The sequence below is a fragment of the Dromiciops gliroides genome, chromosome 1, assembly GCF_019393635.1.
Source record: "Dromiciops gliroides isolate mDroGli1 chromosome 1, mDroGli1.pri, whole genome shotgun sequence".
In the NCBI taxonomy this organism is placed as follows: Eukaryota; Metazoa; Chordata; class Mammalia; order Microbiotheria; family Microbiotheriidae; genus Dromiciops; species Dromiciops gliroides.
The window spans coordinates 679058753-679072990 of record NC_057861.1 but is presented as its reverse complement, the minus strand read 5'-3'; the positions used below and the strand labels follow the sequence as shown (position 1 = coordinate 679072990).

The following is a 14238-nucleotide window of genomic DNA, read 5'->3' as shown; positions in this document are numbered from 1 at the left end:
CTGCTCTTCCCCCCGCCCCCCAACACTACCTTATATTTATTTTATGGGTTTTTTTTAAAACTTAATTTTTTCTAATTCCAAACTTAAACACGCAAAAGAGCATTTACACACACACACACAGAACCCAAAAAGAGTATTCCACGTGAAACTCTGAATCTTCATTTCATACCACTTGCTTAAACAAAAGTATGTAACAAGTTCTATATATCACTTTCAAAGTTATACTGCTTGTCTATGCTAATCCTTTCCTGGTCTCCTCTCTCTCTCTCTCTCTCTCTCTCTCTCTCTCTCTCTCTCTCTCTCTCTCTCTCTGTTTTTAAAAAGTTTCAGCGCCTTCTTATTTTAGCATACCTATTGCTAATCCCTCTTCTCCCTACTCCCCTCCCCATCATTAAAACTGAGAAAGAGAGAGAGAGAGAGAAAGAAAGAAAGAAAGAGGAAGAAAGGAAGAGGAAGGAAGGAAGGAAGGAAGGGAGGGAGGGAGGAAGGAAGGAAAGCACCTTGTAACAAGCAAGCATTTGTTTGACAATTCAAACCAAACAAATAAATACAGTGGTCACACCCTGTCTTTTTCTGTGTTTCTTGTCCATTGTTTCTCTGTTAGAAGGTCTTGTTTTACTTTTTATATATTCTCTTTCTTTCTACACACACACACACACACACACATACATGTATATTGTCTCCCTCAATAGAATATAAATTCCTCAAGAGACAGGAAAGCTTAATTTCCATCTTTTTTATCCAGGCACTTAACAAATGCTACTTCGATATCAAGAAGCCGGAAGGCACAGCAAGGCACTGGACCAGGTTCTACCCTTGGGAACTCAAAGTCTATCTAGAATAGGGCATCTGATCAATGCTAATTGGTTCCTGATGTTAGTACCAGCACATCGAGAGGAACAGCTGCCTCCCCAGCCCTGGTTCAACCAGAACTATGTTGGCACACTTAGCCTTGAATGGCTATCATTTCCCCAGCCCTGCTCCCCAATCTCCTTGTCTCCCTCCACAATCACAGACCCTCAGATTTGGAAGGACCTTCAGAGTCCATCTAGCTTGACCCACAATTGAGCAAGTGATATCCTTGACAAGTGAGATCCTCTGTGTGAAGACCTCCAGTGATGGAGAGCTCTCTCCACCAGCTGAGACTTATTCCAGTTTTAAACGGCTCTTATTGATTTTCTTCCGTTAGCCAAAATCTGCCTCTATAACCTCTATCCATTGTTCCTAATTCTGCCTTCTGGGATCAAGCCAAAGAAGTCTAATCCACCATTCAATTGATGATCAGTCTACCAGCCTGTATTAAACACTTACTATGTGCCAGGCACTGTGCTATGTACTGAGACTACAAAGAAAGGCCAAACAGCACAGTCTCTAAAGAAGCTCACCTTCAAATAATGGGGAAAACAACCTACAAACAACTTGGTACATCCAAGATGTACCTGCCAGGGAGAGGTGGGAGATGGGATATTGGGTTTGAGGAAGGACAATAGACCTATTTGGCTAAAACATAGAGCTTGTCTCAGAGGATGAGGGACCTTTCCTCCACCTATGCCTTCAACTTTGTCTCTCCCTATTCCCTCCACGGTCCTACTTAGTCAATCGATGCCCCTCCCTCATGCATCCCTTTACTGGCCAATTCCTCTCAAACCACAAACATATCCTGGTCTTTCCCAATCTAAAAACTTCCTCTTGACCCTGTCACCCACCCCTCTCTGATTTCATCCCCTTTCTCTCTTCCTCTTCTTGGGAACGCCAAATTTCCAGGAAGATTAGTCTATACTTAATGCCCCTGCTTCCTCTTCACCCCTCGTTCATTCCTCAGCTCCTTGCTAACTATTTTTTTTTTTTTTGGTGAGGCAATTGGGGTTAAGTGACTTGCCCAGGGTCACACAGCTAGTAAGTGTCAAGTGTCTGAGACCAGATTTGAACTCAGGTCCTCCTGAATCCAGGGCCGGTGCTTTATCCACTGTACCACCTAGCTGCCCCTCCTTGCTAACTATTTTTCATTGGGACTGTTTTGCTGACACTGGTCTCTCAAAGGTCACCAGTTAGGCCTTTGTTGCCAGCTCATCTAGGTTCTTCTAGTCCTAGACTTTCTTGCCTTTTCTGCAGCATTTGCTACTCTTGACCCTAAGTGTGTTGCATGGGGAAGGGTCTCCCCAAGACCTTGCCCCTTACCTCTTCTCCTAGGAAGAGAACCTACCTACTGACACTCCCATCTTACCTATCTCATCTCCATTGGTTTACATTACCACCTTCATGCAAGTGGTTCCCAAATCTATCCTTGCTCCAATCTCTCCTTAGACCTCCATGAATGTCTCACCCAAATCTCGAACTCACTATGTCCAGAGCAAAACTCATTGACTTCCCACCTTGAATGCACCCTTTCCTTATTCTGTTGAGGGGATCTTCTTCCTCCTAGTCACTCAGGCTCAAAATTCCAAGGTCACCTTCGACTCTTTTCTCTCCCTTCCTCCCAATATCTAATCAGTTGGAAAGTCTCATCACTCTCCAATACCTCTCCCATCTCTGTCCCCTCCTATTCAGTGACCCTAGCTCAGATCATCATCACCTCTTCCCTGGACGACTCTTGTAAACTCCTGCCTCTTCAGGCTCTTCCCTTTCCAATCTATCTTTTACTGGGCTACCAACGTAATCTTCCCAAGGTCCGACTGTATAACTCTTCTGATCTAAACTTTTGAGTGGTTCCTTATTAACATTAGGAGAATGTCAATTATCCTATTAATTATCCAATTAAGAATTACAATTGTAATAATAGCTAGCATTTAGAGATCAAACTTATAAAGCTTTTTTTAATGCATTATCTCATTTGATCCTTGCAACAACCCTGTGGGGTAGGTGTTGTTATAATTATCCCCACTTTACAGAGGAGAATGCTGAGGCAGGATTCAAACTCAGATTCTCCGGACTCCCAGCCCTTATTCTAAAACACAAACTCCTTAGCTCCAGGCACAACACTCTATCCACTGAGGCCCCTAGTTGCTTCATATACTTATTTATGATGTAGTACATTGAGTGCTTCCTTCTCTGCCCCCTTCCCATTCACCAGTTATCTTTTTTTTCCTTTCTTTTTTGTATCTCCAGAACTCAGTAGGTGCTCAATTGTCTGGTGCAGTGAACTGAAATTGACTCCCGCAGCTTAGTATGGACTCTCACATGCACACACCTGGAAAGGACCTGAGTGAGCTTTTATGTAATCCAACTTTCCCTTCTGCCACCTTATTTTGCAGATAAAGAAACAGAAGCTCGCAGGGGTTAAGTGACTTCCACAAATTCACTGGGACCATGAAGGGAGAGCTGGGATTTGAACCGAGGTTGGGACCCTCTGACTGGTGCGCTCCTTCACCTAGAGCAGGCTGCCTCTCATTTATACTCATACAGAGAATGGGTCACCTGCTCCTCCAGACAGACGCTCAGGCCTTCAGAGTCAGGCCGCCATACTCACCATGCATTCTCACACGCTCACGCACACTCACCTGGGCTTCCCCTGCTCATCCATCTGGCAAGTGGCTGAACTATCACAGAAGAAATGCTGGCAGGAGGTGGTGGCAGGCCTGCAACCTTCTGAGATGTTGCTGCTAATGCTGAGTAGGCCTGGCTTACAGGTGCAGATGGACTGGGGAGCCGGGAGAAGGAAGGGAAATCTTTTGTTGACCGTGGCTTGGAGTGGGGCAAGGAAAGGAGCCCCTTCTCTCTCCACCCCCACCGCAGGGTGGCTCCCATAGGACTGAGCCTGAGTCCTGGATGCGGGATGTAGTTCAGTCTAACATCCTAGGGCCATCCCAGCCCGTCCCTCCCAACCTTGCCCTCATCCAGTGCCTCTGGCTGGGAGCCCTCCATCACCTTGCCTGGCCCCTGGTATAGGCATCGGGTGGTAGCGCTGGGGCAGCCACCATAGTTGGAAGTGCAGGGGTCCAGGGGCTGACAGAACTTCCCATCACCATGGTAACCGGCCTTGCACTGGCATCTAAAGTCTCCATCCTCCAGGACTGAGCATGTAGCAAAAGGAGAGCAGGAAGAGGAAGAACACGGATCTTTGACTGAAAGATTCAAGAAAGAAGAGGAGCTGTGAATATCAGGAAGGGAAGCTGGGTTAGCCTGTTTTATATACAGGGCCTAGCCCAGCATGTTTGTAGGCACTTAATATACATTCCAAAGTATCTCTCTCTCTCTCTCTTTTTTTTTTTTTTGGTGAGGCAATTGGGGTTAAGTGACTTGCCCAGGGTCACACAGCTAGTAAGTGTCAAGTGTCTGAGGTCAGATCTGAACTCAGGTCCTCCTGAATCCAGGGCTGGTGCTCTATTCATTGTGTCACCTAGCTGTCCCACTTAATATACATTGAATGGATGCATGTATGCATGGGATGAATGAACAAATCAAACAACAATGAATTCTCAGTCATCTTGTTGGCTGGATAGAACCCTTGGTTGTCCCTACAGGATAGGATATGACACAGGGATATAATTTCAGGGCCCTTCCCTTCCCTGAACAGTTGCTAAATCCATGTATCCCTTTAATGAAAATGGTGTCTTTCATTTCCCACAAGGAAATCAGGCCAATGCCTAATTCATACTAAAGTGTAAATGACCAAGTAGGATCCTTTTTCAGTGAAAAGGGGAACGAGAAGAGAGCAGGATAAAAACAGGAGTATGAGAAAGGGAAGAGACAGAACAGAAAGGAAAGACTGAGGGCACTGAAATCAAGCTTCCCCATTTTCACAATTTGTCCCTCCGTCGTGTGTATTGGTCCAAGCATACCCATGTAGGGGAGGCCCCACACTGAGATGTGGAGAATTGGGGGACAGCAAAGGCTTCCCTTGGGCCTTGAGAGGTCTAGGGCTGGATGGTCCCAGGGGCTCACCTTGGCATCTGCTGCCCTGGAGCACGTAGCCTGGTAGGCACTTGCAGCTGGGCACCCCAGTGTCTGTGCCCACACACTGGGAGTTCTTTGGACAGGCCAAGTCCTTGCAGGCTGGCACTTCTGGAAGTGGAGACAAAGAATAGGACAGATTAGTAGAAGGACTGAGTCAGGAGCCCCTGGGGGTCCCTGTTCTAACTCTGACACTGACTTACTGTATCAACTCAGGCAAAACATGCCCTTCCTCTGAACCTCAATTTCCCCCTCTGTAAATGGCAGGGAGGGGGGGGGCTGGGCTCAGTAATCTCTAAGCTCCTTTCTAGCCCTAAGATTCTCATGGGACCTGTTAGACAGGAAAGAATTGGGGCACCCGTGAATCACTAAGGACTGACCCACAGTCCCCACCTGCTATTTTGCATGCCTGTGGCCACCCTTTACCCTGGAAATGGCTCCTGAGGCCCTGCTGGCCTGGGCCACTCACCCTGGTCACACAGAGGGCCAGTGTAGCCAGCAAAGCAGAGACAGCTCCCATCGCCACCAGGCCCACTCTTGCACACCCCGTGGACACAGGCACATGCTGGAAGGCAGAAAAGAAGGTAATAGAGCTTCATGATATGAAGCCTGGGATCAGGCCTGGTCATTTCACCCCACCCCAGCAACACCTGGAGGCTCTTCACTCTGTGAAAACAACACAGGACTCCACCCCAATCCCCTCTCCAAAATCCTTAAGGCCTGGTGGGGCCAGGGAAACAAAAGGCCTTCTCCCACGGGATCATGGGCAGGGGAGAGAGGTGTGAACAGGTGAAATCAGACTGAATGGGCCTGTTTATATGGATCTCTGATTAGGTCTCTCTTTTGGTCCCTGTGCCTGATGGTTTCTCCAGGTCTGTGTACTTTGTCTCTCTCTGTTTCTGTCTCTGTCTCTCTGCCTCTTGGTCAGTCTCTGTGGGTCTCTATCTGTCTTTACCTCTGTCTCTTTCTGTCTCTCTTTTTCTCTGTATCTCTGAGTACATCTCTCTGTGTCCGATGTTTCTTTTTTTTTGGTCTGCATGCTCATCACTGTCTGTGTGTGTGTGTGTGTGTGTGTCTCTCTTTCCACCCCTCCCGCCTTAGGCTCTGTCTCTTGGCCTGTGTCTCTGTGACGCCATTTGTTCTCTCTGACCCCTGCCCTCTTACCTGACTTGCAGTCAGGACCAAATGAGCTCCCATCTTTGCACTCCTGGCAAGCAAAGCCTCCATATCCTTCCTGGGGAGAGATGTAGTCCACTGGCTGGTTGAGAGGTACCCCCTTTGCTTCCCCAGGGCTCTGAAGCTTCCTTCTACTATTGCTTCACCATGGTTCCATCCTAGGGACTGAGTGGCCGCTCCTGACCTCCCCTCAGTGACCGTCCCACAACCTCTCACCTCACACACACAGGTGCCATTTTGACCAATCCCATCCAAGCAGGTTCCATGACCATTACAGGGTTTACTGGCTCCCCCAGGACACTCTGTGAAGAATCAGTGGGTTCAGTGGTGCTCGCATTCCAGCCCTAGAAGATGCTAGGCCCCCAACCCAGGCCCTCTGTCACTTTAACAGAGATGAGCCAGGGCTTTGGGCTTCAGTGGCTGCCAATGGTCCAGCCACCCCTCTCTCCCTCCTAGGGGTGGGGTTGAAGGGCACAGCTCCTATGTCTGGTGGAGGTCACAAGACCCCCACCATAAGACCTAGAGTCAGAGAACTCTGCTGGAAGAGGAGCCAGCTGCTTGTTTGTTTGTTTGTTTGGGTTTTTTTTTTTGCAAGGCAGTGGGGGTTAAGTGACTTGCCCAGGGTCACACAGCTGGTAAGTGTCAAGTGTCTGAGGCTGGATTTGAACTCAGGTACTCCAGAATCCAGGGCTGGTGCTTTATCCACTGCGCCACCTAGCTGCCCCCTGGAGCCAATTGTAAGATGGCTTTAGCCTCATGTGGTCACTTTCCCTTTGTTATAGGGGAAGTGAGCTAGTAGGGCTGGGGCCCACCCCCATGGTTCAAAGTTTGCAGTGTTCCCATTTGTCCCTGCCCCATACCATAGCACTCAGAGCCCCAGTACCCAGGACAGCAGGCCTTCTCTTCCACCTCTTTCCAACAGCTCTGGCTGCATCCAGACATCAAGATGTTGTTCTCTCCCAGAGTCACAGTGTAACTGAGACAAGAAAGGTGTCAGTGATGGAGGGCCTGCCCTAAGGGCCCCTTCCTTGGGGTAGCAAGCAGTGGAGACCTGAACCCTTGGAAACTTGGAACCCACTTTAGAGAGGGGAGACAGGGTTGAGAGGATATGGAGGAAGGATTACTTTCCTCTGTCCACTGGGGCTTTTTGACATCTCCCCAAAATGTATCTGAGGCTTTCAGCATTGATTTCCCTCCCATCTTCCTCATAGGCAGATCCCCACCTCCAGATAATTTTTTCTTTTTTTCCAACCCACCAGCTGAGCCTTTCGCAAATTTTACCTCAAGACCCTCCCAATAATACTGTGTTCCTAGCAATTTCCTCTCTGTCCTGCCAGGGACTTTCCAGCCACAGGGTTTGGGGTATTTGGTGGGGAAGCGGGGATAACAAAAATAGGTTAATACCTGCAGTCTTCAGGGCCTTTTGCCCAGTTCTTGATCCAACCTGCTGGGCAGCCCTGATTCTTAAAAGCCGCACATGAGGTACATGGAGAATTTGTGAGGAACTTTGTCTTCACATTACAGCGTTTGGATTGGACCTTCACAGGAGGTACATAGTGAGAAGTGAGAAGGTGGGTCTAAGAGCCCAGTATTCCCTCATATTCCCACCTAGAATCATAGTCATAAAATGTCAGTGCATTTGGCGACTGTAGAGACCATCTCCTGAAAGAGTGGGAACTGAAGCCTAAAGAGGGGAAAGGACATGTTCAAGGTCACAGAATAATATCAGGGGCAGAGGCGGGATGAAAAATCAATCAGGTGTTCCTGATCCTCAATTTAGAGTCTCTTTTCATTACCTCATTATGTCTCTCCCTAGACCCTGTAAGAAGCTCTGTATTTGTTTCTTTAAATTTTGCTCCAAAAATGTTTCTGCTTTAAACTACAATGTTAATGGTGACCAAATTTAAAATTTTTAAAATAACTCCAGAAATAGAGAATATTATGAAATGCAAAATTAATTATTTTGATTACATTAAATTTAAAAGGTTTTGAACAAACAGAAGCAATGCAGCCAAAATTAGAAGAGAAGCAGAAAGCTGGGAAACAATTTTTATAGTCAGTGTTTTTGATAAAGGCCTCATTTTGAAAATATATAGGGAACTAAATCAAATTTATAAGAATGCAAGTCATTCCTTGATTGAGACATGGTCAAAGGATATGAAAAGGCTGTTTTCAGATGAAGAAATCAAAGCTATCTATTTCCATAAAAAAATGCTCTAAATCACTATTGATGAGAGAAATGCAAATTAAGACAACTCTGAGATACCACCTCACACCTATCAGATTGGCTAATATGACAAAAAAGGAAAATAATAAATGTTGGAGAATCTGCGGAAAAATTGGAACACTAATAATGCATTGTTGGTGGAGTTGTGAACTGATCCAACCATTCTGGAGAGCAAGTTGGAACTATGCCCAAAGTCCTAGAGAACTGTGCATACTCTTTGACACAGCAATACCACTACTAGGTCTGTATCCCAAAGAGATCATAAAAAAGGGAAAAGGACCCATATGTACAAAAATATTTATAGTAGCTCTTTTTGTGGTGGCAAGGAATTGGAAATCAAAGGGATGCCCATCAATTGGGGAATGGCTGAACAAACTGTAGTATATGAATATAATGGAGTACTATTGTGCTATAAGAAATGATGAGCAGGCAGATTTCAGAAAAACCTGGAAAGAATTAAGTAGATATCATGATGCTGAGTGAAGTGAGCAGAACCAGCAGAATATTGTACACAATAACAGCAATATTGTGTGATGATCAACTGTGGTAGACTTAGCTCTTCTCAGCAATACAATGATCCAAGAAAATTCCAAAGGACTCATGATGGAAAATGCTTTCTACATCCAGAAAAAAAAAAAAGAACTGTGGAATCTGAATGTATATTGAACCAGATTGCTTGCTGTCTTGGGGAGGGGAGAGGGAAGGGAGGGAAGAGAAAAATGTGGAACTCAAAATATTATAAAAACAAATATTGAAAACTATTTTTACATGTGACTGGAAAATAATAAAATAGTTTTATGATTTAAAAAGGATAAAATTTTTTAAAAGTTGAAAAAATAACCCCAGTTGTAATTTAATGTTATCCTATGATATTGATTTAACATAATTCCATTTTTGTAAATATGTGTGTAATTTAGTGGAACATCATTGGACTCTTTTTTAATTAGCTATGAATGACTGAAACCAGGTGACCTACACCAGGTAACCTAACCAAAATACCATTTACTCACTTGTGATGTAAAGATAAAGTTCCTTAAGAAGCAAACAGCTTTTGCAGGAGGAAAAAAGTACCAAGTTTGGATCCTGGCTCTGCTGCTTACTATTTATGTGACTCTTGGACAATTAACTAAGCAACTCTATCTCTGGGCCTAAATTTCCTCATATGTATATGGACTGACTGCTTCTCTGATTCCTCCTCCCACCTAACATGGACCCTCATTTTATTAGACTAGATGAGAGGCATCAAAATCACAATACTCCAGAATGCAGTCCAAACTAGATTAAAATATAATTGGAAAATATTTAACAAAAAAAAATTTTAAAACAACAGAACATAGATGATGTTAGTCTGTGGTTTTCTAAGTCAATATGCCACAGGCAGGGATCTTTATTTGGTTTAATGGCTCTACTTTTATTGGAGCTTGATACCACTGGCCCAAGATGATCTCTGAGGTCTCTAGCTCTAAATCTTGCAGTTGAACCTGTGACCTAATGTGACAATAGGAATATGAGGGTCCTTATGTGAGTCTGTCTGTGTGTAGTTATGTCCACTGGAGGGTAGACCAAGTGACCAAGTGTGATTTCAGAGGGGCTTAGTATGAGCTATGACTATGCAGGCATGTGATTCTTGGTCTGTGGCCTTATGGTGACATTACGGAAGCTCCACCCTGGGAAGAGAGCTGAGTCCTCGATTTGGATAGTCTTGTGGTAGGGAAAAGACCTCCAGGCCTATTCCTAGAAGGGATGTGGCAACAGCTGTCCTCCCCGTAAGACCTCCCCACCCCCAACTATTGTAAAAGAAAGGTCTATGGGGAAGGGGGAGGGGGTAGAAGAGTCTAGCCCAGGGTCAGAGTAAGTTCCTTTAACTCAGGAAAACTTGGGAGGCAAGGGTGGATATAAAAAGAAATCTCAGGGCCAAGAGCATAGAGCAAGATGTCCTGAGGTCACCAGTTTCCCTGCTTGGACCCCTTTGTTCCCTTGATCTATACATTTTCCTGCCTTCAAAATATGGTCTGTGGTGTCAACTTCAGATAGAAACTGATCCCATTGCTGGAATCTTGGCTTAGAAAACCACAAATCAACATTATCTATGTTGCATTATATCTTTGTTTCATTAAACATTTCCCAATTTACATTATAGTTTGGATCAGTGCACACATGGGAGTTTGGGGGCTGCAGGTAACCTACCAGCTGATAGTCTGACACCTCTGGGCCCCATCTTCACATTTTTCAGGAAGTTTTTTTTGGCTAACCCAATTTGAATGCAGAACCATAAGTAAGAATCCCAGCACTTGAGGCACATTCAGTTGAATGGTGCTAGTAGTGGTGGACAGGGATCCTCCTAGGTCACCCCAAGGCCAGTGGCCCCAGCATTTGTTTGGAGTAAAACCAGTTGAATAGAGAGAGAGGAGGCAAAGAAGACTGTCTGTGGGGGCAGCTAGGTGGTGCAGTGGATAGAGCACTGGCCCTGGATTCAGGAGGACCTGAGTTTGAATCTGATCTTAGACACTTGACACTTACTATCACTGAGTGGAGTGGGACCAGAGGACCCCAGGGTGAGAGACAGTGGACTGCAGGTCCATTAAAGGGAGAAAACATTCCCCAAATTCAGGTGCTCTGGGACAAAGTCCCAGCTGCCCAGTCCTAATAATAGCATTTCCCAGCCCATGCTCCCCAAATCTCTGGGATGTGAGTTCCCCAAGAACCTTTTCTTGGGCTCCAAGAATCTGGAGACTTAGCATGCTAGACTTGGCTCTTCCAATGACTCGTGATGATACTCTGACAAGTTTCCCATGCCATGTCTGGGCCCCAGCATCTCTTATGTTAGTTAAGGATAGTAACGCCCATGTTACATAGAGACAAACCCACTTGGTGGGCCTGCCTATCCCTACAAGGGTGCTTAAAGCTTTTAGGATAGAACAGATGGGAAAGGACTTTGGAGCAGAAATGTGAGGTTATTATTCTTATTGTCCTATGCTGTTCTCTTAAGGAACCTCAAATTCTACCCCAACCCAGATAAACCTGGTGTCAACTCTCATCTAGGAAGCTTTGCATTGTCTATGCACTGAGCCCAAATAGGGAAACCAAGATTTGGACCTCATGTAGAGACAGAGACTCGGCCATAGAGGGACAGAGACATCCCATGGCTCTGTGAGAGAGACAGAGACACGTACAGGATCAGGGTCAGAGGTGTATAGATTTAGGGGTAGAAAGAGAGAAACAGCCACTTGACAGGCCATTCAACAAACTCATTCACCCACCCATCCATCCATCCATCCATCCATCCATCCATCCATCCATCCATCCATCCATTCTTTGTTTCTTTTATCTATCCATCCATTCATCTTTTCGACAAACATATTCAACATCTATGCATAGAACACTGTACAAGGAGGCATAAGAAGGATATGTCTTTCAGAGAATTCACAGTCTAGTAGACTAAGACAAGAACCAAAAAAAACAAATGATACAAGACTCCAGAGTGTGATAGAAAGATGCAACTCAAGTGTGGCTGAAGTGAAAGGAGAACACTACTGCTGATAGAAGGAATTACTGAAATCTACTTGGAGGGGTTGGGTTTTAAAAGATAGGGAAGGCTACAAAAGGGGAAGATGGAAGGTATTTCTAGGCACAGGAAAGAGAGCAGAGCAGAGCATAGGAGAGGAAAGGAGAGAAGAGGAGGAGGAGGGAGAGAGAGAGAGAGAGAGAGAGAGAGAGAGAGAGAGAGAGAGAGAGAGAGAGAGAGAGAGAGAGAGAGAGAGAGAATGTAGACACAGCCACATAAACTAATTTGGAGAGATGCTCAGACAGAACAGTGACCAATAAAAATTTCTTAGTTGAACCCCAATCAGGAGGACTGGGCCATAATGGTCCCTTGGTCACCAGTGAAAAATGTCTTTGGGGGCTTGAGGGAGGGGCAGGGATCAAGCAGGTCCTGAGTGTTGGAGAGGAACTGAACACTCAGTGACTTTGTATCCCCCATGTGGGAGCAGGACCACAGTAGATGCCCCATCAATGGTGGGCACTCTGAGGGGACAGGAACAATGTCTACTCTAGTAATAGGGGATAGTTGACAGGCCTGACAGGGCTTCATGAAAGCTGTGGGATATGCATACACACTCACGCTAGGCAGCACCAAGGCAGAGAGAGACAGGGAGACACAGAGAGAGACACAGAGAGACTAGCAGAAGACAGAGACACAAGGAAAGAAGGACAGAGAGACAGAGATACAGATATAGGCAGAAAAAGGGAGATAGTGATACAGATGGAAATAGAGAAAAGAAGATAGAAATACAAATGGAGATAAAGGGAGACAGAAATACAGAAAGGGAGACAACCATAGAAATGGAGATAGAGAAAGGGAGACATCTACAAGGACACAGAGGGACAAAGACATGAGGAAACAGAAAAAGTCATCCATCCATCCTCAAATTTTCCTACACCATTTTGTCTGGCTCTCTCCCTTGTCCCCACTATCACATTCTATTTGAAAGCTTGCTTATTTCTAGGTCAGATCCTTCTTCTTGGAATGTAAGCTCCTTGAAGGCGGGGGCTGTGGGTTTTTTTTTTCATTATTGTATCCTTAATGATGAGCACAAACTAGGGCCTTAATAGATGTTTATTGAATTGAATTGGAATTGAGAGCTCTAGAGTCAGAGAGACAAATAGAAACACAGGTCTTAGTCATTTACTCACAGAGGGGGGCAGCCAGATGAACACAGAGATCTAATTATATCCAGACAGACTGAGATGCACAAAAATTCATGTATGGAGACATGGAGAGAAAGAGGGAAGAGAGACAGACAGAGACAAAGAGAGACTGAGACAAAGAGAAACAGAAAAGGAGCTAATAGTTTGGTCACTGACAAAATGGACACAAAGATGGAGTTGAGACAGGTATGGTATTTCAACCACCACCACCCTCTTCCACCTCTGCCAACGTATCCAGGCCAGTCACCTTTTGGTTCCATCTCAATTCCTCTCAAGCTCCCAAAGACGATTCCCAATGCCTGACAGTCTAAGTCTCTGTTCCATCCATGGGACATTGAATCTGATCCCAATTCCCTGAGATTCTATCAATTCTATCTGTCCCCAAATATTGGCCCGAGTCTTTATCCCAGCCTCAAACCCAACCAGACCCAACCCACCTTTTCTCCCTTCCCCTGGCTCACGCCAGCCAGCCAGAGAGCCAGGAGCCAGAGGAGACGTGGCCTGCCAGGGCCAGGCATCGCCAAACACTGCAGGGACTCGGCAGCCTCAGAATGGGGGTGAGGACTTTTGGGTAATGGAACCTCCGGAGACCGTCTAGGACACAGATGAACCAGAATGGGACTAGGGGGAAGCTGCCTGCCTTAAAAATGACACGCACACACACACGCACACACACTCACACAAACGCCCAGCCAGTTCACCCCAAACAGGAACCCATCAGGATTTCCTCTTACATATCAGCCGCAAACAGGCGGAAGGAAAACCTCGGCCACTGACCGAGGAACAGACTGCTCAGGCCCTTGGCAGGTCCGGAGGCTGAGCCCTCAGCAGTCAGCCCAGCCCGGCCCCCAGTGATGCTACCAGGGGGTGCAGGAGCAGCATGTTCTGAAGAGCAACAGGAAGCCCACCCCCACTGCTCCAGAGGCATCTCCTCTACCCCACCGATGACCACACAGCAAGGGCCTAAAATGCCACCATCAAAGTGGCCATCCAGATTCATCTGGGCTGGCTAGTGTTCTCTGTTAAGTACAAATGTCTCTGGGAGGGGACACTTTAAAGGTTTTACTGTTGTTTTTCAGTTGTTTCAGTCAGGTGTGACTCTTTGTGACCCTGTTTGGGGTTTTCTTGGCAAAGATTCTGGAGCTGTTTGCCATTTCCTTCTCCATGTCATTTTACAGATGAGGAAACTGAAGCAAACAGGGTTAAGTGACTTGACTAGGGTCACACAGCTATGA

General features: G+C 45.9%; 1 protein-coding gene across 1 annotated transcript in view; it reads right to left on the bottom strand.

Moving 5' to 3' along the window:
- Positions 1–13592, bottom strand: part of STAB1 (stabilin 1) — a 63881-nt gene extending 50289 nt beyond the window's left edge. Inside the window, exons 1-9 of the mRNA XM_043969130.1 lie at positions 13441–13592; positions 7471–7604; positions 6927–7042; positions 6283–6368; positions 6055–6124; positions 5360–5455; positions 4882–5001; positions 3865–4010; positions 3498–3637 (exon numbers count right to left, since the gene is read on the bottom strand). Coding sequence (XP_043825065.1) covers positions 3498–3637; positions 3865–4010; positions 4882–5001; positions 5360–5455; positions 6055–6124; positions 6283–6368; positions 6927–7042; positions 7471–7604; positions 13441–13521 — 989 coding nt within the window. The 5' untranslated portion in view covers positions 13522–13592. The remainder of the gene's footprint in view (positions 1–3497; positions 3638–3864; positions 4011–4881; positions 5002–5359; positions 5456–6054; positions 6125–6282; positions 6369–6926; positions 7043–7470; positions 7605–13440) is intronic.
- Positions 13593–14238: the final 646 nt, after the last annotated feature.